At 43.3% G+C, this 26,900-nt stretch overlaps 2 protein-coding genes across 5 annotated transcripts in view; one reads left to right on the top strand and one right to left on the bottom strand.

Annotated features, from left to right (window-relative positions):
* The window catches only part of LOC122551876 (uncharacterized), a 29,555-nt gene extending 8,266 nt beyond the window's left edge, over nt 1-21,289 (bottom strand). Inside the window, exon 1 of one of the 3 annotated variants that reach the window (XM_087993175.1) lies at nt 21,235-21,289. The gene's annotated coding sequence lies outside the window, so the exon portion shown is untranslated. Of the gene's footprint in view, nt 1-10,035; nt 10,279-21,234 lie in introns of those variants that run through there. The other 2 variants (XM_087993173.1, XM_087993174.1) reach the window with 2 other exon arrangements.
* Nucleotides 1-26,900, top strand: part of epsti1 (epithelial stromal interaction 1) — a 101,126-nt gene that overhangs the window by 15,897 nt on the left and 58,329 nt on the right. The window contains exon 1 of one of the 2 annotated variants that reach the window (XM_043694422.2): nt 20,458-20,714. The exons of the other annotated variant lie outside the window; for it this stretch is intronic. Within the exon in view, the coding sequence (XP_043550357.2) occupies nt 20,569-20,714 (146 nt within the window). The 5' untranslated portion in view covers nt 20,458-20,568. Of the gene's footprint in view, nt 1-20,457; nt 20,715-26,900 lie in introns of those variants that run through there. 2 annotated transcript variants of the gene reach the window in all.

The following is a 26,900-nucleotide window of genomic DNA, read 5'->3' as shown; positions in this document are numbered from 1 at the left end:
ATAAGACTATAAGGGGGTATGGATAGTGTGTTAAGGGAGCAACTGTTACCCTTGGCTGAGGGGCATATTTTCAGCATAATGGGCGGAAGATTCAGAGGGGATTTGAGCAAAAACATTCTCACTCAGAGGGTGGTGGGAATTTGGAATGCACTGCCTGGGGAGGTAGTGGAGGCCAGAAACCCTACAAAGTTTTAAATAATATTTGGATGAGCACTTCAAACATTATAAACTTCAGGCATATGGAACAAGTGCAGGAAATTGGGATTAGCACACCTTCAATGGTAGCTATTGTAGTTATTTAAAACATAGAACATGACAGCACAGTACAGGCCCTTCACCCCTTGATATTGTGCCAACCTGTGAAACCAATCTGAAGAAGGGCTAATGCCCGAAACGTCGATTCTCCTGTTCCCGAGATGCTGCCTGACCTGCTGCGCTTTTCCAGCAACACATTTCCATCTCTGATCTCCAGCATCTGCAGACCTCACTTTCTCCTCAAAGAAACCAATCTGAAGCCCACCTATCCTACACTATTTCATTATGATCCATATGTTTATCTAATGACCATGTAAATGCCCTTAAAGTTGGCGAGTCTACTACTGTCGCAGGTGGGGCGTTCTACGCACTTACTACTTTGAGTAAAGAAACTATCCCTGATATCTGTCCTATATCTATCACCCCTCAATTTAAAGCTATGTCCCCTCGTGCTAGCCATCACCATCTGAGAAAAGAGGCTCTCACTGTCCACCCTATCTAATTCTCTGATCATCTTGTATGTCTCTGTTAAGTCATCTCTCAACCTTCTTCACTCTAATGAAGAAGATTGAGAGATGACTCATTACAACTCTTGCCCTGCAATATATACCTATCCCTTTCCATCACTCTAATGAGGTTTATTGTTGATTTTATTGTTTACGAGGCGGCACGGTGGCACAGTGGTTAGCACTGCTGCCTCACAGCGCCGGAGACCCGGGTTCAATTCCCGCCTCAGGCGACTAACTGTGTGGAATTTGCACGTTCTCCCCGTGTCTGCGTGGGTTTCCTCCGGGTGCTCCGGTTTCCTCCCACAGTCCAAAGATGTGCAGGTCAGGTGAATTGGCCATGCTAAATTGCACCTAGTGTTAGGTAAGGGGTAAATGTATGGGTGGGTTGCGCTTCGGCGGGTCGGTGTGGACTTGTTGGGCCGAAGGGCCTGTTTCCACACTGTAATGTAATCTAAAAAGAGCCTCATGTCCCTCAGCCTTTTCTCATAAGATCTTCCCTTCATAACATCCTGGTAAATCTCTTCTGAACCCTTTCCAAATTTTCCCATCCTTCCGATAATGCGGCAACCAGAACTGTACTCCAAGTGTGACCGTATTTTCTGCATATTCTGCCCTCCATGTTTTCTGCAATAGCCTACTGTGGGGAACCTTATCAAATGCTTTACTGAAATCCATATGCACCACATCAACTGCTTTACTCTCTTCCACCTGTTTGGTCACCATTTTAAAGAACTCACTAAGGTTTGTGAGGCACAATCTACCCTTCACAAAACCATGTTGACTATCCCGAATCAAATTATTCCTTTCCAATTATCATAAATCCTCTCTCTTATAATCCTTTCCAACAGTTTATCCGCAACCAAAGTAAGGCTCACAGGTCTATAATTACTAGGGTTGCCTCTTTGTTCAAGAAGGGGAGGAGAAACAACATTTGCGATCCTCCAGTCTTCTGGTACTATTCCTGTAGACAATGATGACATAAAGAGCAAAGCCAAAGGCTCTGCAATCTTCTCCCTTGCTTCCCAGAGAATCCTGGGATAAATCCCATCTGGCCCAGGGGACTTATCTATTTTCACACTTTCCAGAATTTCCAACACCTCCTCCTTATGAACATCAATCCAGTCTAGTCTGATAGCCTGTATCTCAGTATTCTCCTCGACAACATTGTTGTTTATGAAAAGTATTCATTTTGCGCTTCCCCTATCTCCTCTGACTCCACATACAACTTTCCACTACCATCCTTGATTACTCTAGTCATTTTTTTATTCCTGATATACCTATAGAAAGCCTTAGGATTTTCCTTGATCCTACCCACCAATGACTTCTCATGTCCCCTCATGGCTCTTCTTTACTCTCTCTTCCGGTCGTTCCTGGCTAACTTGTAACTCTCAAGGTCCCTGAGCCTCACATCTTATCCTAACATAAGCCTTCTTCTTCCTCTTGACAAAAGATTCAACTTCTTTAGTAAACCACGGCTCCCTCACTTGACCACTTCCTCCCTGCCTGACAGGGACATGCTTATCAAGGACACGCAGTAGCTGTTGCTTGAACAAGCTCAACATTTCAATTGTGCCCATCCCCTGCAGTTTCCTTCCCCATCCTACACATCCTAAACCATGCCTAAACACATCATTTCCCCCATTATAACTCTTGCCCTGCAATATATACCTATCCCTTTCCATCACTAAAGTAAACATAACCAAATTGTGGTCACTATCACCAAAGTGCCCACCGACCTCTAAATCTAACACCTGGCTGGGTTTATTATCCAGTACCAAATCTAACGTGGCCTAGTCTCTTGTTGGTTGATTTACATACTGTATAAAGAAACCTTCTGCACACATTGGATAAAAACTGACCCAAACTATAACTTTACAGATATTGACTGGAAACGCTAAAGTTCCCCATAACAACAACTGTATTACTTTTGCTCCTATCCAGGATCATCTTTGCCATCCTATCCTTTACATCTCTGCAACTATTCAGAGGCCTATAGAAAACTCCCAACAGGGTGACCTCTCCTTTCCCGTTTCTAACCTCAGCCCATACTACCTCAGTGGACGAGTCCTCATCAAATGTCCTTTCTGCCACCACAATACTGTCCTAGACTAACAATGCCACGCCTTCCCCCTTTTTACCACCTTTCATGTTCATACTGAAACATCTCAACCCCTGAACCTGCAACCATTCCTGTCCATGCTCTATCAATGTCTCCGAAATGGCCACAACATCGAAGTACCAGGTACCAACCCATGCTGCAAGATCAGATGCTCCTGGTGTTGAAGTAGACACACTTCAGCTTCAGCTTCCTGCCCGCTGGTGCCCTCTTTTTTTTAAGATTAGATTCCCTACAGTGTGGAAACAGACCCTTCGGCCCAAAAGGTCCACATCGAACCTCCGAAGAGTAACCCACCCAGACCTATTTCCCTTCTCCCTACTAATGCACCTATCACTATGGGCAATTTGGCACAGCCAATTCACCTAATCTACACATTTTTGGACTGTTAGACGAAACTGGATCACCCAGAGGAAAATCACGCAGACATGAGGGGAATGTGCAAACTCCACACAGACTGTTGCCCAAGGCTGGAATCAAACCTGGCTCTGTGAGGCAACAGTGCTAACCACTGAGCCACCATGCCTTATGACCTTGAAACCTTATTTATGATCTCACTACTCTCAATCTCCTGTACACCGGAACTACAATACTACAATTTTGGTTCCCATCCCCCTGCTGAATTAATTTAAACCCCTCCGAAGAGCATGCAGAAATTCCTTCCCCCCACCCCCCTCCCCCATAAGGATATTGGTACCTCTGGTTAAGATGTAGACCATCCTGTGTGTAGAGGTCCTATTTACTGCAGAATGAGCCCCAATTATCCAGGTATCCAAAACCTTCCCTCCTATTCCATCCCTGTAGTCATGTGTTCAACTCTTCTCTCTTCCTATTTCTCACCTTGCTAACAAACCAAAGATAACAACTCTGTTTGTTCTACCTCTAAGTTTCCATCCTAGCTGCCTGAATTTCTGCCTTAAATCCCCATCCCTTTTCTTACCACGTCATTGGTGCATATGTGGACCATGCCTTGAGGCTGCTCCCCCTTAAGAATCCCGAACACTCTATCTGAGACATCACGACCACTGGCACCTGGCAGGCAAAACACGAATCTTGAGTCTCTCTCATTCCCACAGACTCTTATCTGTCCCCTATAGAGTCCCCAATGATTAATGCTCTGCTCGTCTACACCCTTCCCTTCTGACCAACAGGGACAGACTGTTCCACCCTTCCATTCTGACCAACAGGGACAGACTCTCTTCCACCCTTCCCTTCTGACCAACAGGGACAGACTCTTCCAGAGACCTGTACTCCATGGCATCCCCCTGGTAAGGCCTTTCCTCCTCAAACAGTTTCCAAAATGGTATACTTGTTATTGAGGGGAACAGCCACAGGGGATCCCTGCACTGCCTGCCGGTTCCCTTTCCGTCCGCTGACTATAACCCATTTACCCTTTTTCTTGTACCTGAGGAGTGACTTCCTACCTGTAACTCCTCTCAATTACCCCCTCTGCCTCCCGAATGATCCAAAGTTCACCCAGCTCCAGTTCCCTATCACGGTTTTTGAGGAGCTGGAGTTGGGTGCACTTCCTGCAGATGCAGTCAGCAGGGACACTAGTGATGACCCTCACCTACCACATTCTACAGGAGGAACATTCATTTGCCCTCATATCCATTCCCATTGTTCTAAATTTGCAAAGAGACTACTGAAAAAAAAACTAGTAACATTACCAATGCGACGTATAGAACTTTTTTTTCTGGTTAGAGGAGAAGGATGGGTGGGGTGACTACCTAAGTAGTGTTTCGGGTAATGAAACTGCTCAAATAGATTAGTTCACTCACTCAGCTGTCCCGTGTCTGCTCGAGGTTAGTTTTTATAGCACTCATTTACCTTCCTGGCAGCACCCTGATCATCACTCCTACTGTTCCTGCTGCACAAAAAAAAAGTGGGAGACCTTTTGGACCAAAGGGATTTTTAAACACTGTATGGCTTTACGGGATAGAAATTCAAGACAGGCAAACATTTCTCTACCTTTTGACTTCATTTCACAAGACATAGCAAGTTCATGATACCAAAAAGAATCTATTCTGCCCAACCTGTCAGTATCAGTTGAAAAAGCAGCCACGCATCTTGCCCCAACTTGCTAGCATTTGGTCCTTGCTCCCTACAGTATATCACCCCACATGCACATCCAGGACCTGTTCGATAAGTTAAGGGTTTCTCCTCTCCAAACCTTTCAGGCAGTGAGTTTCAGACCCCAAACACCAGCTGGATGCAACAATGAATTCATCATTACCAATCTAATCTTTCCACCAATCATTGTAAACCCATTTCCTCTTGTCACTGGCTTCACTGTTCCGATAACTTGGTCCATTCCATCTACTCTAACTATTCTCACAATTTCAAATATCTCGACAAAATTTCCCCCTAACTCTTATGTCCGAACCTATTCCATGCTTCCTCATTGCTGCATTTTTCTAGTCCTGGCAATATCCCGTAAATTTCCTGGGTACCATTTCTGTTGCAATTCCATCCTTTCTACAATCACGTGACCACAACTGCACACATGACTCAAGCTGTGGCCTCATGTATGTGCACTGTTATCCGTTGTCCCACACAAAGATGATAGCTCTAACAACGGGCCCTTACTCTAGGAAAAAGCTATATAGAACATTACAGCACAGTACAGGCCCTTTTGCCCTTGATGTTACACCTGTGAAACCAATCTAACCTACACCATTCCATTATGATCTATATGTTTACTCAATGGCCATTTAAATGCCCTTAAAGTTGGCGATTCTACTACTGCTGCAGGTGGGGCGTTCCTCGCCCCTACTACGTTCTGAGTAAAGAAACTACTGCTGACATCTGTCCTATATCCATCACCCCTCAGTTTAAAGCTATGTCACCTCATGCTGGCCATCAACATCCGAGGAAAAAGGCTCTCACTATCCACCCTATCTCATCCTCTGATTATATGTCTCAATTAAGTCACCTCTCAATCTTCTTCTAAAGGAAACAGCCTCAAATCCATTCCTCATAAGACCTTCCCTCCATACCAGGCACATCCTAGTAAATCTCCTCTGAACCCTTTCCAAAGTTTCCACATCCTTCCTATAATGCGGTGACCAGAACTGTACGCAATACACCAAGTGCAGCTGCACCAGAGTTTTGTACAGCTGCATGACCTCATGTCTCCGAAACCCAATCCCTCTACTAATAAAAGCTAACACACCCTGTGCCTTCTTAACTACTCTATCCAACCTGGGTGGCAACTTTCAAGGATCTGTGTACATGGACACAGAGATCTCTCTGCTCATCTACACTGCCAAGAGTCTTCCCATTAGCCCAGTACTCTATACTCCTGTTGCTCCTTACAAAGTGAATCACCTCACACTTGTCCGCATTGAACTCCATTTGCCACCGCTCAGCCCAGCTCTGCAGCTTATCTATGTCCCTCTGCAACCTGCAACATCCTTCAGCACTATCCACAACTCCAGCGACCTTAGTGTCATCTGCAAATTTACTAACCCATCCTTCTATGCACTCATCCAGGTCATTTATAAAAATGACAAACAGCAGTGGACCCAAAACAGATCCTTGTGGTACACCACTAGTAACTGAACTCCAAGATGAACAAGTCCCATCAATCACCACTCTGTCTTCATTCAGCTAGCCAATTTCTTATCCAAACTGCCAAATCACCGTCAATCTCATGCCTCTGTATTTTGTGCAATAGCCTACTGAGAGAAACCTTATCAAATGCCTTACTGAAATCCATATACACCACATCAACTGCTTTACCTTCATCCACCTGTTTGGTCACCTTCTCAAAAGAACTCAATCAGGTTTGTGAGGCATGACCTACCCTTCACAAAATCATGTTGACTATCCCTAATCAACTTATTCCTCTCTAGATGATTATAAATCCTATCTTTTATAACCTTTTCCAACATTTTACCCACAACTGAAGTAAGGCTCACTGGTCTATAATTACCGGGGTTGTTTCTACTCCCCTTCTTGAACAAAGGGACAACATTTGCTATTCACCAGTCTTCTGGCACTATTCCTGTAGACAATGACGACATAAATATCAAAGCCAAAAGCTCTGTAATCTCCCCCCAACTTCTCAGAGAATCCCAGGATAAATCCCATCTGGCCCAGGGGTCTTACCTATTTTCACATTTTCCAGAATTGCTAACACCTCCTCCTTGTGGACCTGAATCCCATCCAGAGTAGTAGTCTGTATCTCAGTATTCTCCTCGACAACATTGTCTTTTTCTAGTGTGAATACTGACAATAAATATTCATTTAGCACTTACCCATCTCTTTTTACTCCATGCACAACTTCCCACTACTGTCCTTGATTGGCCCTAATCTTATTCTAGTCATTCTTTTATTCCTGACATACCTATAGAATGCTTTAGGATTTTCCTTGATCCCACCTGCCAACAACTTCTCTTGTCCCATGCTGGCTCTTCTTAGCTCTCTTTTTAGGTCCTTCCTGGCTAACATATAACTCTCTTGTGCCCTAACTGAACCTTCACGTCTCATCCTTACATAAGCTTTCTGTGTGGCCACCGAATTGAAATAATTGCAGAGCCATGAGTTTCATACCATCCAAACGCGAAAGTGTTTTCTTCATATACCTTCTAATCTTCTAAGCAATGGATGGTGGATTTCAATGTCCATCACCAAGAGTGGCTCGGTGGCAGCATACTGATCGAGCTGATTGCGTCCTAAAATACACAGCTTCTAGACCGGGTCTGCAGCAGGTGGTGAGGAACCAACAAGGGAGGAAAACATACTTGACCTCATTCTTACCAATCTGCCTGCTGCAGACTCATTTGTTCATGACAGTATCGATAAGAGTGACCACCATACAGTCCTTGTAGAGGTGAAGCCAAGCATTCACATTGAAAATACCGTCCATTGTATCATGTGACAGTATTACCATGTAAAGCAGACTTCGAACAGATCTAGCAACTGAAGAATGGGCATCCATGAGGTGCTCGGCCATCAGCAGCAGCAGAATTCCATTGACCCCTGGCTTGGTGGTGGAGTACAGGAACGTATGACAGGAGCAGCATAAAGCATACCTAAAAATGAGTTGCCATCCTGGTGAAGCTACAAAATAGATCTACTTTCACGCCAAACAGTGGAAGCAGCAACTGATAGATAGAGCTAAGCAATCCCAAAATCTAGCTCTGTAGTTATGCCACATCTAATCACGAATAGTGATAGACAATTAATCACCTCACTGGAGGCTCCACAAATATTCCCATCCTCAATGATGGAACAGCCCAGCACATCAGTGCAAAAGATAAGGCTGAAGCAACTCAATTCCCTCAAGCCATTTACATCTTGGGGGCTTGCCACTGACCAGAAACTACAAATATTGTGGACAAAAGGGCAGATCAAAAGCTGGAAATCCTGCAGTAACTCATCTCCTGACTCCCCAAAGATTGTCCACCCTCTAAAAGGCACAAGTCAGGAATGTGATGGGATATTCCCTGTTTGGCTGGATGAGTGCAGCTCCAACAACACCCAAGAAACTCAAGATCATTCAGGACAAAGCACATACCACATACACAAGCATTCACTCACCCCACCAGCAGTGCTCAGGAGCAGCATAGCATCTGTAAGATACCCTGCAGAAATTTACCCAAGATCCTCAGACAGCTCCTTTCAAATCCACAGTCACTTAGAACATAGAACAATACAGCACAGAACAGGCCCTTCAGCCCTCGATGTTGTGCTGATCTGTGAACTAATTTAAGCCCATTCTCCTACACTATCCTATCATTATCCATTATTTGGAGATGCCAGTGTTGGACTGGGGTGTACAAAGTTAAAAATCACACAACACCAGGTTATAGTCCAACAGGTTTAATTGGAAAGCTAATGTGCGTTGTGTGATATTTAATTCCATCATTATCCATGTGCTTATCCAAGGATTGTTTAAATCTCCCTAATGTGGCTGAGCTAACTACATTCTGGATTCGTGGGACTGGAAAAGCACAGCAGTTCAGGCAGCATCCGAGGAGTAGTAAAAATCGACATTTCGGGCAAAAGCCATTGGCAGGCAGGGCATTCCATACCCTTACCACTCTCAGAGTAAAGAACCTGCCTCTGACATCTGTCTTAATCCCCTCAATTTGTAGCTATGCCCCCTCGTACAAACTGGTGTCATCATCCTAGGAAAACAACTTTTACTATCTACCCTATCAAATCTTCTGATTATCTTGTATGTCTCTATCAAATCCTCTCTTAGCTTTCTTCTTTCCAATGAGAACTGATCCAAGTCTCTCAGCCTTTACTCATAAGAGCATCCCTCCAGACCAGGCAACATCCTGGTAAATCTCCTCTGCACCTTTTCCAATGCTTCCACATCCTTCCTGTAATGGGGCGACCAGAACTGTACACAATATTCCAAGTACGGCCGCATCAGCGTTTTGTATAGTTGCAACATGACATTACAGCTCCAGAACTCAATCCATCTCCCAATAAAACCTAATACACCATGTGCCTTCTTAACAGCATTGTCAATTTGGGTGGCAACTTTCAGGGATCTATGTACATGGACACCAAGATCCCTCTGCACATCCACACTATCACTGACCCAGTATTCTGCCTTCCTGTTAGAAGGACAAGCAGTACTTTCACCTAGAAGAACAAGTGGTAGATAAATGGAAACACCATGATTTGCAAGTTCCCCTCCAAGCCACTCAGCATTCTGACTTGGAAATATAATCGCCATTTCTTCACTGTCACTGGGTCAAAATGCTGGAATTCGCTCCTTTACGACATGATGGGTCAACTCACAGCATGTGGGCTGCAGTGCTTCAAGAAGGGCAGCTCACCACCACTACCATCACAAGGGCAACTAGGGTCAGGCAATAAATGCTGGCCAGCCAGCAACATCTACATTCCACAAATGAATTAAGGAAAAAATACAATTTTAAACCTACTCCATCTCATCACCAATCTCTCAACTAAGTTCCTTTCCAGGCCCTCACAATGTTGAAGTCCCCCTTAGCTCCTCTTGTTCCACCTTATATAATCCCTCTTCATTCTTATAATTCTCCTGTGCTGTCCCTCTGGTGAAATTCCATCCTTTCTGTAAAGTGGCAGTGGCAATCTGTGGGCATGCGCAGTGCTGCCCATTAACCCCACCCCCCACTCCCCATAAAAAGATGGCGGTCACACATGTACCCATTTCGGATATTGCTTCCAATCAATATGCCGACATCTACCAAACCGATACAAACGTGAGGCCTCGGGATTTTGTTTTGCAGCTTGAGGTCACAGTGGGTTCTTATAAAACATCCTTCCTCACAGGTCAGCTCCATTGCTCTTCACTCACCCGCCATCGAAAGTCTCTCCTCGACGCCACAACAACACAACTGCGTCACCAAGATCGGCAATGCGCATGCTCCAAGGAAGGCGACACTGCGCTTGCTCCAGTTGATACTGGTCAGTGCGCATGTGTCGTAATTCCCCTGCTGGTAAGATAAGGCTTATTCAAAACCCCTATGACTGCTGGCTCAATGCACCACCATTGAAGGGTTGGATGGCCCAAGTCAAAGTCACGACTTATGGGGATGCGATGGAAAGCGAGCCCATCTATTCATGGTGTGGTCGCAAAGGTTAAAGCATTCACAAACAAACAAAAAACGAAGTGCTGGAGAAATACAGCAGGTTTGAAAGCATCTGTAGAGACGAAAATCACTCCATTCGAAACCTTAACTGTTTATCTCTCTATCATTGCTGCCAGTACTGTTTCACTAGTATGGTCTGCTTTTGTTTCTGATTTCCAGCTTCAGTAGTTCCTTGTGTTTATTAAAGATTTTATAAAGTGCTCAATATTCCTCAATTTACCTGATTTTCAGAGTCACATTTATAGAAAGGATGGACCAGGCTTCTGGACTGAACAAGAGATATTCAATACACGTAATAAGACTGCAGCTGCAGATAAACAGTTATGTAACACTTAATTAAAACGCTAGATAAAGAAAACATAAAGAACCATGCAGGTGGAAGGAAAACATGGAAAACTTTTCAGTAGTTTTTGTCCATAGGAATATGGTTACAAGACGACCAAAACTGGGAACTTAACATTCAGGGATATTTGGCCTTTAGGAGAGGCAGGAGAGATGGAAAAAAATAGTGGGGTGGCCCTGTTAATAAGAAATTAAATGAGGATAGTTGGGAGAGACAATCTAAGCTCAGTAAATGTCAAATCCATTTTGGCAGAGGTAAAAGAAACATGAGGGCAGGAATACATTGCTAGGTGTATTGTACAGTAGCCTCTATGTGGGAACGGCTATAAATCAACAAATAATAAGAACTTTAGGATGTAAGTTTGCTATCCAGACATTTCATTACCTGGCTAGGTAACATCATCAGTGGCAACCTCCAAGTAAAGCAAAGCTGTTGTTTCCTGCTTTCTATTTATATCTTTCTCCTGGATGGGGTTCCTGGGGTTTGTGGTGATGTCATTTCCTGTTCGTTTTCTGAGGGGTTGATAGATGGCATCTAGATCTATGTGTTTATTTATGGCATTGTGGTTGGAGTGCCAGGCCTCTAGGAATTCTCTGGCATGTCTTTGCTTAGCCTGTCCCAGGATACATGTGTTGTCCCAGTCAAAATGGTGGGTTTTTTCATCCGTGTGTAGGGCTACGAGGGAGAGAGGGTCATGTCTTTTTGTGGCTAGTTGGTGTTCATGTATCCTGGCGGCTAACTTTCTTCTTGTTTGTCCTACGTAGTGTTTGAGGCAGTCATTGCATGGAATTTTGTAGATGACGTTGGTTTTGTCCATAGGTTGTACTGGGTCTTTTAAGTTTGTTAGTTTTTGTTTGGGAGTGTTGGTGGGTTTGTGTGCTATGAGGATTCCGAGGGGTCTTAGTAGCCTGGCTGTCATTTCTGAAACTTCTTTGATGTATGGTAAGGTGGTTAGGGTTTCTGGCTGTGTTTGGTCTGCTTGTCGTGGTTTGTTCTTGAGGAATCTGTGCACTGTATTTTTTTGAGTATCCATTCTTCTTGAATACATTGTATAGGTGGTTCTCCTCTGTTTTCTGAAGTTCGTCTGTGCTGCAGTGTGTGGTGGCTCATTGGAATAGTGTTCTGATGCAGCTTCGTTTGTGTGTGTTGGGATGGTTGCTGGTTTGGTTAAGTATTTGGTCAGTGTTTGTCGGTTTTCTGCAAACGCAGGTTTGTAGTTCTCCGTTGTCCTTTCTTTCGACTGTGACGTCCAGGAATGCGAGTTTGTTGTCGGTTTCTTCCTCCTGATCGTTTGTTGTGTTTCTTCCGTGAGATTGTTGTCCTTCAATGTGGTTTCTAATGCCGCTAGGAAATCCTTCTTGTCAACGTATCGGTAATTGAAATTTAGTCCTTTTTACAAGTACTGGTTTTTCTGTGTCTGATAGGGTCCGGTTTGATAAGTTCTTTATCCATGCCCCTGTGTTATCGGTTTTGTCTTTGTTTGTGAGTTTGTCAAGTTTTGTCTTCAGGTCCCAACTTTTCTTTCTCTGTGTTTGTCGTTGTTTGGTGTTTATGGCTCGTTCTACCGCGTCTGTCCATTCTTGATTTGTTGCTTGTTTGAATAACGGTTTTTGGCGCGCAATTTCCCCGTTGTATTTTCGGAGTCTGTGATGGGCGTCATTGATTAGTTCTCGGAGGATTCTGCGGCTGTTTTGTTCTGTTTACCTTCTGGCTTGAGGTGTTTTTATCGGCGGTTTATATTGAAGACATTTTGGCAGTACCTGTTTTCTCAAACATTCATGCAGAAAGTACAGTTGTTCGTGGATGGAACTCTCTCGGATGGCATTCCTTTCCCATCTTCGGGCAAGTTGTAGCGTGTTGTGCCCATAGGTTTTTGTAAGGTTTGTGAAGGTTTGTAGCTCAGGTTGAGGTTTAGGGTGTAGGTTTGCTCGCTGAGCTGTAGGTTTGATATCCAGAGGTTTCATTACCTGGCTAGTGGACCTGTGCCTCACCACCCACTTCACTTTCAACAACATAATCTGCAGACAAACCAACGGCACACCCATGGGATCTCCGCTATCAGGATTCATAGCAGAAGCGGTAATGCAAAGACGAGAACAAACAGCCCTACCAACCATCAAACCAAAAATCTGGGTCTGCAGCATAGATGACACCTTTGTCATCACAAAACAAAACAAGATAGAAGAGACATTTAACATCATCAACAACACCCTCACAGGCATAAAGTTCACCAAGGAGGAAGAAACCGACAACAAACTCGCATTCCTGGACGTCACAGTCGAAAGAAAGGACAACGGAGAACTACAAACCTGCGTATACAGAAAACCGACAAACACTGACCAAATACTTAACTACACCAGCAACCATCCCAACACACACAAACGAAGCTGTGTCAGAACACTATTCCACTGAGCCACCACACACTGCAGCACAGACGAACTTCGGAAAACAGAGGAGAACCACCTATACAACGTATTCAAGAAGAACGGATACTCAAAAAATACAGTGCCCAGATTCCTCAAGAACAAACCACGACAAGCAGACCAAACACAGCCAGAAACCCTAACCACTTTACCATACATCAAAGAAGTTTCAGAAATGACAGCCAGACTACTAAGACCCCTCGGAATCCTAGTAGCACACAAACCCACCAACACTCTCAAACAAAAACTAACAAACTTAAAAGAGCCAGTACAACCCATGGACAAAACCAACATCATCTACAAAATTCCATGCAATGACTGCCATAAACACTATGTAGGACAAACAGGAAGAAAGTTAGCCGCCAGGATACATGAACACCAACTAGCCACAAAAAGACACGACCCTCTCTCCCTCGTAGCCCTACACACGGATGAAAAAACCCACCATTTTGACTGGGACAACACATGTATCCTGGGACAGGCTAAGCAAAGACATGCCAGAGAATTCCTAGAGGCCTGGCGCTCCAACCACAATGCCATAAATAAACACATAGATCTAGATGCCATCTATCAACCCCTCAGAAAACGAACAGGAAATGACATCACCACAAACCCCAGGAACCCCATCCAGGAGAAAGATATAAATAGAAAGCAGGAGACAACAGCTTTGCTTCACTTGGAGGTTGCCACTGATGATGTTACCCAGCCAGGTAATGAAATGTCTGATACCAAACCTACAGCTCAGCGAGCAAACCTACACCCTAAACCTCAACCTGAGCTACAAACCTTGCAAAATAAGTGCATATAACATAATAGAGCAATAATTATGGGTGACTTTAATCTTCATGTTCATTGGGCTAATCAAATTGGAAAGGGAAGCTGCAACAATAAATTCATAGAATGTATTTCTGATAGTTTCCGAGAGTGATATGTCTGGAGCCAACCATGAAGCAGGCTACCTTGGATCTGGTAATGAACTGGTTTTAACAAATGACCTCCAAATAAAGATCCCCTCAGAAGGAGTGATCAAAACATGATAGAATGTAATGTTCAGTTCAATTATGAGAAACCAGGGTCCAAAATAACTATGTTTAACTTAAATAAAGGGAATTACAATGAAATGAGGATAGGGTTGGCTAAAGTGAACTGGGTAGATAGATTAACAGGAATGACAAACAGTATAGACATTTAGGGAGGTAATTCATGTCTCTCAGTAAAAAAAAAACTCCCAGTAAGCAGGAAGGATTCTGTTAACCATGGCTAACCAAGAATGTTAAGGAGAATATTAAGTAGAACAATAAGCGTGTACGGAGGCAATACTCTGTGATAGCCTTGAAGACTAGGATAAGTTCAGAATCCAGCAAAGGGACACCAAAAAGATAATAAAGACAGAAAAAATAAACTACTAGGGCAAACTGATGAGGAATATCAAAACTAACAATAAGAGCTTATTTAAATATATAAAAAGGAAGAAAGATGTCAAAGTGGACATAGACCCCTGAGAAAATGTATTTGGTATCATGGTTTTGGGGAATAAGGAAATGGCAGAGCTGTTAAACAGATATCCTGCATCAGTCTTTATGGCAGAAGATACATTGAACATTAGTCTAGGGTCAGAGGGCATAGTCTAACAATTAAGACTGAGATAATGAGGAATTTCTTCTCTGAGGGTTGCGATATTTTGGACCTCTTGCCACAGACTTCTGCAGGGACAGAATCCTTGTGCATACTTAATGCTGAGATAGATAAATTCTTGATCTGTTGTGCATCACTTACACAGCTGTTTTTTGATTGAACTTTTTTTTCCTATTATTCAATGCCATAGAAAATAAAGTCATTTTCTATTGTTCAAAAGAGGGAACATTCTACTGTTGATCTCAAAGAATCTGGACCTACAAGCCAGGACAATGAATGACCTCCCATATGGAGCATCTCTATGGAGGTGGAGCTTGATGGATGGACAGTATAGCCCATGTAATTGTTTCCCACTTTTTCCACAAGGGCACTATACTGATGCTTGAAAATTGTTTTGACCCTTCAGCGAGAACTATGAGAGGGAAGGGCCCTGTTAGAGCAGGCGTACAGTTGTTACAAACTTGTTAAAGTTTCACAATGGTCATTGCTAATTTAGAGCTTTTAATTCCAACGTTACAGCTCATGATCCCATTTGGGATATGACCTTAACTTTGGGGAAACCTGCATTAGGTGATGATTTGTTAGGAACCCCACCATGAATCTGTAAATATGGATGTGTAAAAATGATTTGATCTATCAAGTTCAAGTTCATTCTGTGATCTGACCTGTCCGGTAGGAGCACCAGCTGGGATCAGAATCTGATGGAATGCTCCAGCTGTTGAACTTTTATTGTTTAAAGTTGTAATTCAGGAATGACTTGCCTAGATATCTTTTAAATTTCTTCATAAAAGTAAACCAATACCTGTAAGCAACAGTACGGGTTGAAATCCAAACCCTAAAAATGTATAGCATTAACACATAGAAATCACATAGCTTTAATGACAATAACTAAAAAGTAAACAAACCAGTTGCAAAATAGACATGGTGATTCTGTTCAAATAATCACTGGATCAACCATGTCAAGAAATCGAAATAGCTGAAACCTTTGGAAAACTATATTATTTATGATGAGATCAAAAGAGCACTTGGTTCTCCAATCATCAAAGTTGGGAGGTCGGATGTCTTCCACAGGACATGCAAATTACATCACAATTTAGAAGGTGACAAGTGAAAGATGAGTGGATATCATCTCCATACACCATGTACATGGGCAGGGGTTGTAGGTAATCAGATATACTCTTAGATATTTACAGCACAGAAAGAGGACATACGGTCCATCATGTTCACATCTTCAACACAATACCATATTGAGGCTTGAAAATTGTTATGACACTGCATTTTTAGCTCTTGACCCATAGCCCTGAAGACTATGGCAACACAAGTCAATATCTAAATAGTGCCGAAATGTTCAGAGAGTTTCTGACTCAGGCACTCTTTTAGCTCCCTACACCTTCTGGGTGAAAATATTTCTCCTCAATTCTCCTTTTAGTCTTCTATCTCTTAGTGTAAACCTATTTTCCCCTTGTTATTGCCTCCCTCCCCCTATAAAATGAAAAGGTCCCTTCCTATTCAACTTATATATATGCCTCATAATGATATGCACCTTTATCATGGGCCCTGTCAATTTACGCTGCTCTAGGAAGAATAGCCACCAGGCTGTCCTACGTTTCCTCATGAGGCCAGAAGTATGCCTGGGGAGTTGCCTCTCACCACCACACCCCACCCCATCTGGGACGATCCATTCTGCTACTGGATATGTTACAAAACTCTGGGATAGCATATTATAAATTGAGCCCCACTATTTCCAGAGTTAAACAAATGTTAAAACTTGTTTAAAGTACCCAAGTACACCAATTTAACTGATACTCAGAGCAAGGTTGATAGAAAAATCTAGTTTGGGTTTCTGTACTGAATAAGAATTATTATGTTCAAGAAAAAGTTACTTGACTCAAAACATTAGCTCTGCTTTCTTTGCACGATGCTTAACGACCTGCTGAGTTTCTCAAACACTTTCTGTTTTTGTTTCCAATCCTCAGGAGATATTCAGTTCTTTGTTTCATTAAATAATAATTATTTATTACAAGTGATTAGACTCTGGCTGGAGAAGAACAATTTGTAAGAAGGGACTAAAGGTATGGTAGCTAAATTTGCTGATGCTGCAAACTTAGGTAGAAAGGTTTAGGGTGCAGGTTTGCTCACTGAGCTGTAGGTTTGATATCCAGACGTTTCATTACCTGGCTTGGTAACATCATCAGTGGCGACCTCCAAGTGAGGTAGAAAAGTGAGATGTGAAGATGATACAAAGAGACTACAAAGGGATATAGAGAGCTTAAATGAGTGGGCAAAGATCTGGCAAATGGTGTACAATGTGGGAAAGTCTGAAATTATTAATTTTGGCAGAAAGAATATAAAAGGAGCATATTATCTAAATAGTGAGAGATTACAGAGCTTTGAGATGCAGAGGGATTTGGGGTCCTACTGCATAAATCACAGAAGATTAATAAACAGATACAGGGGGTAATAAGGAAAGCTAACAGAATGTCCTGTTTTATTGTGAGCAGAATTGAATAGTGGAGGGGGAGGTTATGCTTCAGTTATGCAGAGCATTGGTGACACTGTATCTGGTGTACTGTGTACATTACTGGTCATTGTACTTACAGAGGGATGCTAATGCATTGGAAGCAGTACAGACGTTTACTGCACTAATACCTGGAATGAGGGAGTTGTCTTCTGAGGAAAGCTTGGACAAGTTAGATCTGTGTCCTTGGAACTTGGAAGAGTCTTGATCAGATGGGCCAATGGGCTGAGAAGTGGTAGATGGAGTTTAATTCAGATAAATGCGAGGTGCTGTAATTTGGGAAAGCAAATCTTAGCAGGACTTATTCACTTAATGGTAAGGTCCTAGGGAATGTTGCGGAGCAAAGAGAACTCTGAGTGCAGGTTCATAGCTCTTGAAAGTGGAGTCACAGGTTGATAGGATAGTGAAGAAGGCGTTTGGTATGCTTCCCTTTATTGGTCAGAGTATTGAGTAAAGGAGTTGGGAGGTTATGTTGCGGCTGCACAGGACATTGGTGAGGCCACTGTTGGAATATTGCGTGCAATTCCGGTCTCCTTCCCAGTGGAAAGATGTTGTGAAACTTGAAAGGGTTCAGAAAAGATTTACAAGGATGTTGCCAGTGTTGGAGGATTTGAGCTATAGGGAGAGGCTGAACAGGCTGGGGCTATTTTCCCTGGAGCGTCGGAGGCTGAGGGGTGACCTTATAGAGGTTTACAAAATCATGAGGGTGAATAGACAAAGTCTTTTCCCTGGGGTCGGGGAGTCCAGAACTAGAGGGCATAGGTTTAGGGTGAGAGGGGAAAGATATAAGAGAGACCTAAGGGGCAACGTTTTCACGCACAGGGTGGTACGTGTATGGAATGAGCTGCCAGAGGCAGTGGTGGAGGCTGGTACAATTGCAACATTTAAAAGGCATTTGGATGGGTATATGAATAGGAAGGATTTGGAGGGATATGGGCCGGGTGCTGGCAGGTGGTACTAGATTGGGTTGGGATATCTGGTCAGCATGGACAGGTTGGACCGAAGGGTCTGTTTCCATGCTGTATATCTCTATGACTCTAAGACTCTATGAGTCAGAGGTGACTAAATTGAAACATATAAAATCCCTAGGCGACTTGACTGGGTAAGAATTTAGAATGCGGGATCATAGTTTAACAATAAGAGATAGTCAGAGATGAGGGAAATGTTTTTCTTTTGGAGGATTGTTAGTTTTTGGAAATCCTTAAAACCTAACCATTTCCCCATGTCTTTCAATGGCATTACTAGATTAGTTTAACTACTGTTTGGAAACAGGCCCTTCAGCCCAACAAGTCCACACCGACCCTCCGAAAAGCAACCCACCCAGACCCATTCCCCTATATTTACCCCTGCACTGAACACTATGGGCAATTTAGCATGGCCAATTCACCTGTCTTGTGGGAGGAAACCCACGCAGACACAGGGAAAATGTGCAAACTCCACACAGACAGATGCCCAAGACAGGAATTGAACCCGGGTCCCTGGCGCTGTGAGGCAGCAGTGCTAACCACTGAGCCACCGTGCCGCCCCAACATTGGCTCCTGTACAAGAAGCATCCCAGGGATTACCATTGACTAGAAACTGAGCTGAATTAGCCATATAAATAGAGCCATGAAGACACTAAAAAGGTTAGGAATCCAGCGGTGAGTAACTCACTTTCTGACTCCCAAGGCTTGTCCACCATCCAGACAGCACATGTTCAGAAGCTTGACACCATTAGGATATATTGGTTTACTTGAATGGCATCACATCCACAAATATTCAGTCCCTCCAACACCAATATTCAGTCGTAGCAGCAACTATCATTGTAATGCTGCAACAAGGACACATGCATCGAAATATGGAGTGTTTAGACTCACACAGCAAGAGAATGTAAAGAATTCATCAACATCCTCTGTTCTTAAATCTCCCTTAAACTTAAAGCCCCAACATGCATGACAGTTGTGGTTGTATCCAGCTAAGTTGCCTTAATTCACAGAAAGTGAATTCACTTAAAATTTGCTTAGAAATGATTTCAGGTTTTAAGATTTAAGTAGAATATTACATTTATACTTTACGTGAGTGGGCAAAAAACTGACAGGAGTATAATGTGGGAAAATATGATTTGATCTGCTTTGGCAGTAAGAAAAATAGCATATTATTTAAATGGCGAGGACTGCAGAATGCTGTGGTACAGAGGGGTCTAGGTGACCAGCGACATGAATCACTCTAAGCGTAGGGGCTGCCTTAGAGTGACCGGAAGGTGGGAGGGACAGGGGGGGCTTACTGGCTTTTCTGGGAGTCTGTATGTATACACTGTTTCTTACGTAATTGGACTGTCTTATATCATTTATACTGTTTTGTAATGATTGAAACTGGGATCTGAGGTTTGTCCTCATTTCCCTGAAATCTGGTTGAACGTTAGGGTTGGGGGCCTAGCTTGGCCATTCCCCTCCCTTGTAAGATTGCTGTTTCTCTGTAAACAGCTGTAAATGTTAATTGTTTTGTAAACTGTGAATTATTTAATAAAATATGAATCACACTGTTAGTTTGCAAGTTACAGCGAGCAATTTGGAAGGCTAATGGAATACTCAGCTTTATTGAAAGGGGAGTGTGAAAGTAATACAGTCTTGTTACAGTTGCAAAGCGAGTTGGGGAAAATTAGCAACAGTTTTTTTTATCCCTTAATGTTCTCTGGTCTTTGATGGAATGTCACTGATGAAGAGCTAAAAAGTACAACTGAGTGACTCACTTGGCCATTTCAGAGGGCAGTCAAGAGTCTACTGCATTGCTGTGGATGTGGAGTCCTATGTAGGCCAGAGTGGATAAGGATGGCAGATTTCACTGAAGGATATTAGTGAACTAGATGGGTTTGTTTTCCCAATGGCAGTTATTATGGTCACTATCAGTAAGACTAACTGTTATTTCTAATTAATGAATCCATATTATTTAATTTCAGATCTTATTAATTGAATTCAAATTCTACCAGGTGTTGTGGCCCCACAGGATAGGGAAACTCCCAGCATAGCTGGTACATTGCCCCTCCCACTCTTTTCATCTCAGGGTCAGGGCACTGACTGTTTTCGGAAGGCTCTTTCCTGGTTTGCTGTCAGTTTTTTGCTAGCTTGTTGTTTAGTGAGGAGAGTGCCAACTCTCTCTCTCTCTCACTCACACACACACACGGACAGGAGCATGTCACAAACCAGGAGAGTTCCTCCGACACAGCAGCGAGTTGCAGCCATTCAAGAACCCTACAACAACCCGGAGAATGAGCCAGGGGACGTGGAACAGCAGCTTGGAGACCAGCAGACACCGGCGGACAGCCACCAAGCTCAACAGTAAGGACAGCTATGAGTTTACTAGTAAGACTGGTTCATTCGGAGAGGGCACACGCAACAGCGTGCCTTGTGGGTCCGAATATTCCTTCTGGGACTATTATTGGATTGCATTCATAAAATAGTTAACTGTTGCAATCTACAGCAAAACAGACAACACCAACACAAAGTTTACATTAAACTTTGTCGTTGTCTGTGAATTTATATAAAGGGAGAACTGAACCGACGAAGCTACTTTCAGTTTCGTTTCCTGTGGGATTGAGGTCCTCGGTGTGAAATGGTAAAGACCAACGCTGTAGTTGTTGACGAGGGAGGGAGTATGTGACTGGGGCATTCAGATTGGCTGATGTATCATTTTTTTCCTCCAGATAACAGTCTTTCACTATGAGAAGTAGTAGCTGCATTAAGCTATTCAGCACATTAAATCTGAATTCAGCACCGTTCAGTCAGACTTGCTTGATCTGATCATCTTCAATTCCGAATTTCCCCATAATCCCTGATTTAAAAAAAAAATCGGACTCACCGGTTAAACACCTATTTCAGCCCTGAATATTATTAATAGTCCAGCTTTAATTGCCCTCCGCAGAAAGGATTCGCCATCCGTTGAGAGGAAGGTCCTCCTCATCTCTGTCTTAAATGTGTGACCACTTATCCTGAGATTATGCCCTCTGGTCCTAGCCTGCCCCACAGGGGAGTTTCCGCATCTACCCGGCCAAGCCCGGAAAGAATATTGGATATTTCAATATGGTCGCCTCTCATTGGAGTTTAGAAAAATGAGGAGAGGATCAACGTCTCTTCATAAACTAATACCTTTGTGAGAAACAAAGCTCACTCACTTCAATAATTTCAGTCCGAGACAAAAATCTGACTCAGCAGTATCATTTATTGTACACTTGCAATGGGTGTGATGTCACAAGGCAGGGACAAAACACACCGAATTCGACAAACGCTCGATATTTATATAATTTGAGTCCCTACATATGTTTTCCTTATTTCATTGTTTGCCCCCCCCGCGTCACTCATTTCCCTAAGACTGATCCCACAACTTCTGTTTATCCGGCCTTGTCAGTGACAAATTAGATTAGATTAGATTAGATTACAGTGTGGAAACAGGCCCTTCGGCCCAACAAGTCCACACCGACCCGCCGAAGCATAACCCACCCATGCCCGTACATTTACCCCTTACCTAACATTAGGGGCAATTTAGCATGGCCAATTCACCTGACCTGCACATTTTTGGACTGTGGGAGGAACCAGAGCACCCGGAGGAAACCCACGCAGACACGGCGAGAATGTGCAAACTCCACACAGTCAGTCGCATGAGGCAGGAATTGAACCCGAGTCTCTGGCGCTGTGAGGCAGCAGTGCTAACCACTGTGCCACCGTGCCGCCGTGCCGACAAATGTCTATCTCTGGCTCCCATAAGGTTGTTTGACGTCATCCCATCCTTTGCTTACCATTATCTACTCCCTCCATCTGCGCTGCCCCTCACAGCATCTTATCACTAAGCCCTTTTAATTGGGGTTTGTTCCTGTGTCTCTGTACAAGTGGGAAACCTACTGCCTCTCTTCACAGCATTTTATCTAGTGCCTGTATTTCTACCATTGTTTTGTAATCACGTCTCATGCTGACATACCATTTTTAACGGATTATATATTTCCTCATTCTTGCTAATTCAGCTCTCGGCCGAAACAATCCCAAACTAATGTGAATTCATTTATTCTGCATCAGAACTTATAATTGCAGAAATAACATTAATTCACCTATATCCCACAATTTCCCCTTTTTCTTTTAATTACCATTTGTTATCTTCTGCATTTTTGTCTCTCTTTTTTAAACATCGTTCCCAAAATTCGCAAGCTTCATTCCAGAGATTTCATCCATCTTGGTTTCTCTCATCTCCTCATTATTTAGTCGATAAAGTTCCTCTGTCTGATTCCCTCTTAGGGGCATCTGTTTCATCAAGGCTGTTTCAATCAGTCTTTGGGTGAGCCCTCGTATACAGGGTATGATACAACAGCCAATGGCCACTAATACCCCGACTACTACTATCAGGGAAGTAAGGATAGAAACCACCACCCCCTTCCATTTTCCAAACCAGGATTCAAGCCATCCCATGAGAGATGTGTCTACTCCGGGATTCTCAGCCAGTTCCTCTGCTAAAGTAGTTAATCCCCGTAAGGCCCGAGTAATTGAACCATCAGGTGCAGTATTATTAGGAATAAGGTACAACAGCTTCCTCCTAACATCACACACACTCCCTTTTTCTGCTAAAATCATATCAAGGGCTATTCTGTTTTCCCATGCCATCCTACTTGTCGCATCAAGCTGTTCTGATATTCTTTTAACAGCATCACTTGTATAATTTATAAATCGCTGTTGATTATAGAAAATGTAATTTATCCAATCTACATTTTTATTTATCGTTACCCACCAAAAGAGAGCTGACTCAAAGCCTGCTGCAATCTGGTTACGAGCCTTGAATTCATCAGGTACTCCCCTAGGGACTCCTACCGAGTCGAGATAAATCCTGTCATCGAAAGAAGTATCTAACAGTAATCTCTTACCCCTTCCCCTTTTCCTTCTCAAATGCCAAGGTAAATGGAATTGCCAATTGTACAATTGCACATATCCCTCTCCAATCCGGAGGTAGCGTGGGTCTCAATATTTTTCCTCCACAGTACCACCACAGATCCGCTCGGGGAACCTTTAGTGCTGAGTAGTTCCCTCCCTTCTCCATTTCGGTAACATTCTTAATCTCTGTACATAATTTCAACTCCCCAAATCTCTCGACCGACTTGTACCTTGCCTGCGCACACACGACGTGTGATTTCCAACTGCGGCGGAAAATGTGGGGGGGACTTTTACATCTTTCTCCTCCAAGGGAGGGAACATCAGAGATAGGGAGGTACAATTCCTATCATTCCATGCAGTCTCATCCTGGTACAGGGCTATCATACATTTCATGCCCTTCCTGTCTCGCTTCCACCCGAGCGGAAAGGGAACCACCTGGGCCACTGGCCTACTGGAGGCAGATCCATAGCAATTGCTTTTGTTCAGACTTTTTACAGTATACTTTACCCATTCAACCCAGGCATTTGCATCCCCATACCCAGTTTCTATTTCGATGGTCTGTTTCAAGTCTTTTTTACGTAATTGGACTGTCTTTTACCTCTGTAATTTTTACTACTTTAGGATCATCGGGAGGGGTGAAGGGTTGTATCTCATTACCCAGTAATTCTATCCATTTTCCCTGTCCTACACTAATTCGAAAACAACAGCCCACAAAATCCTTCCCATTTGCTTTAATTTAATTGTATCTCATAGGTTTCCCCCCCCCCCCCCCCCCCAATTGCTTCGTGCCATGTGGTTTTCCTTATTGTCAGGTATATTGGGTTACACTTTTTATCGAGACAATAGCGAGCTGGTCGGAAGGGGGCCCGGTGTACTGTGACGAGACCATTATACCAAGTACCATCCCCGAGGCCATCCCCATAGGACTTAAGATGTATCTCAGAGCTGCGGTACTGTCTCTGATTAGCTACATCCCCACAATTTACTAAACTGCATGCATCAGCATCTATTACTTGTGGATTATCAGACTCAGGAACCATTAATTATACATATGAAAATGATATTTGACAAAATCCCAATACTAAGAGGGCTTGCATCATAACTCTAAGCATTCCCAGTATTCTAATCATCATGCTGAAGCTCAAAAAGACTTAATATACAATCTTACTGAAATAATCCCGCGCTCGCGTCGCCACTGTATAGTCAGTTACTCAAAGTCTCTTTAGTCTGAGTTTTAGCGGGTCTTGCGTTGATTCGGCTGTCCAGACTTCTTCCTCAACTGGAGGGTCCACTGGCCCTTTGATCCGAGTGTAATGAGTCCAGCCTTTCTCCGCCGTCCTTATTGCCGTTTCGGTAGTCAAAAGAGCCTGGTACGGCCCTTCCCAGTCCAGCTGCAATTTAGTCTCTGTCCATGATTTTACTAAGACCCAATCTCCCGGCGGATGGGGTGAACAGTGAATTCAAGGGGCGGAGTCTGTGCCAATAAACCCTGTTTCCTGAGGAAAGACAAAGAGGAGGACAAGCCCAGTATATACTTCTTTAAAAACAAATCTTTAGTTTCGGGAATTGGCAATTCTCCATTCGTTCCCAGATAAGGTAATCCATATAAGATTTCATAGAGGGATAGTCCCAAATCTTTCCTCCGCCAAGGGACAAGCCCAAAAGGCATCCTTTAAATCTATCACACTAAACCATCTGTAATCATGAGGGATCTTATTTGACAACATATAGGGGTTTGGCACCACTGGATGCCTGATCTGTACTATTCAATTTAATGTTCTCAAATTCTGCACTAACTGATAAGTTCCATCGGATTTCCGCACTGGTAGAATTGGGGTATTATAAGGAGACATACATGGCTCCTACAGTCCATCTCTAATCAGTCCCTCAATTACTGGCTGTAGTCCTCATTTACCTTCTATGGAAATAGGGTATTGTCGCTCACAGACAACGTCCCCTTCCCATTTTAAAGTTATTAAAAGGGGAGGGATCTGTAGTTATCCACGATTCCCTTCTCTAGCCCATAAAATAGGGTCTATCTCTCTTTCCACATCCTCTGTCAACATTGCCAGTTGTACAACTAATTCTTTTTCCTGAATTTCAATCTCCAGTCCTAAGAGGATAATTAAGTCTCTCCCCAGTAAGTTACTTCCTATATCAGGGATATACAGCAGTTCCCCTGTGACCCTATCCTTAGGACCTTCTATCATCATAGGTTCAAATACCGGAACAGTAAATCCTTCCCCTTTTACCCCCGAAACAGTAATTGATCGTGTTGACATTTCTGCTTTCTTTGGTTTAAAATTCAGCGATGACCGTGCTGCCCCCGTATCTACTGGGAAGACTGCCTCTTCCCTACAGGGTCCCACCTTCAAGTTTATCAAGGGTTCCTGGTGGGCCCCCGAGGGCAGGAACCCCTGACACCCCTATTCTTCATCAAAATTCATAAGCGGAATTCCCCTTTCTTCCCTTTGTAGATCAGGACACTCCTGCTTAAAATGCCCTATCTTTCCGCAATAATAGCATCCTGCCTGTGGAGACGTCCATCTCTACCCCTGTCGCCCAAACCCTCTATCAAATGCTCCCCCATGTCCTCTCCCTCTCCCCTTTCCTCTCTGTCCTACATGCTGCCACCTGCCGCTCCGGTTGCTCACTATTGGTTCCATTCTTTTCTTAACTACCTCATCAACCGTAGCTACCATCATTTTCGCCTTCTGTTTTTGTCTCTCATCCTCCCTCTTTACAAACACTTTCTGTGCCTCTCTCAACAATTCATCTAATGGTTTTTCACTCCATCCTTCTATCTTCTGTATCTTTCTCTGTATGTCTGGCCATGCTTTTGTCACAAAATGTACTTTCAAAAGACCCTGTGCCACTGGGTCCTCAGGGTTCATTCCAGAATATTTCCGCATTGCGTCCCTTAATCTTAGCAAGAAAGCTGAGGGAGTCTCATCTTTCTCCTGATAAACTTCAAAGGCTTTAGTCAAATTCTGTGACTTTGGAACTGCCTCTCTTATTCCTTTTAGAATCAGGTCTTTCAATTCCCTAATTTCTTCTCTATGCTTCGGGTTTTGGTTTTCCCACTGGCGGTCTCTGAGGGGAAACTTCACCTCTCCCTGTCCAGCATCCCCATCTCCAATCGGGTATTCCCTGTCCCATATTTTAATGGCAGCTCCTCGTATAAGTCCCCTTTCTTCCCCAGTAAATGGTATATTCAAAATAGACATTACCTCAGCCCAGGTATACAGACTGGGCCCCAGAAATTGATCAGTTTGTTCAGACAACCCCACTGGATCCTCAACCAGGACCTTCATTTCCTTTTTGAATGTTCTGACATTCCCACTGGTGAGGGGGGCACTTACTTATCCCCTATTGGTACCTCCCAAAGGGGATAAGTCGTTACATTCTTCCCCTTTTTCTTTTTAAAGAAATATTGCAATATTTCTAGCTCCCCATAACTTCAAACACCAATTCATCAATTCATGCTTGACTAACCTTTAAAGCCTGTTCCTAACTTATAAATATATTTATATATGTACGTTCATTTCTTCAGTATTTAATATTTAAAATGCAAAATGCATACAGTTCCCAATTTTGAAATTCACTGTAATTTCC

The sequence above is a fragment of the Chiloscyllium plagiosum genome, unplaced genomic scaffold, assembly GCF_037043375.1.
Source record: "Chiloscyllium plagiosum isolate Xiang-an unplaced genomic scaffold, Cpla_swu_hap1 HiC_scaffold_12, whole genome shotgun sequence".
Classification (NCBI taxonomy): domain Eukaryota; kingdom Metazoa; phylum Chordata; class Chondrichthyes; order Orectolobiformes; family Hemiscylliidae; genus Chiloscyllium; species Chiloscyllium plagiosum.
Note: the sequence above shows the minus strand (reverse complement) of the source record. Positions and strands in the feature narration are given on the sequence as shown.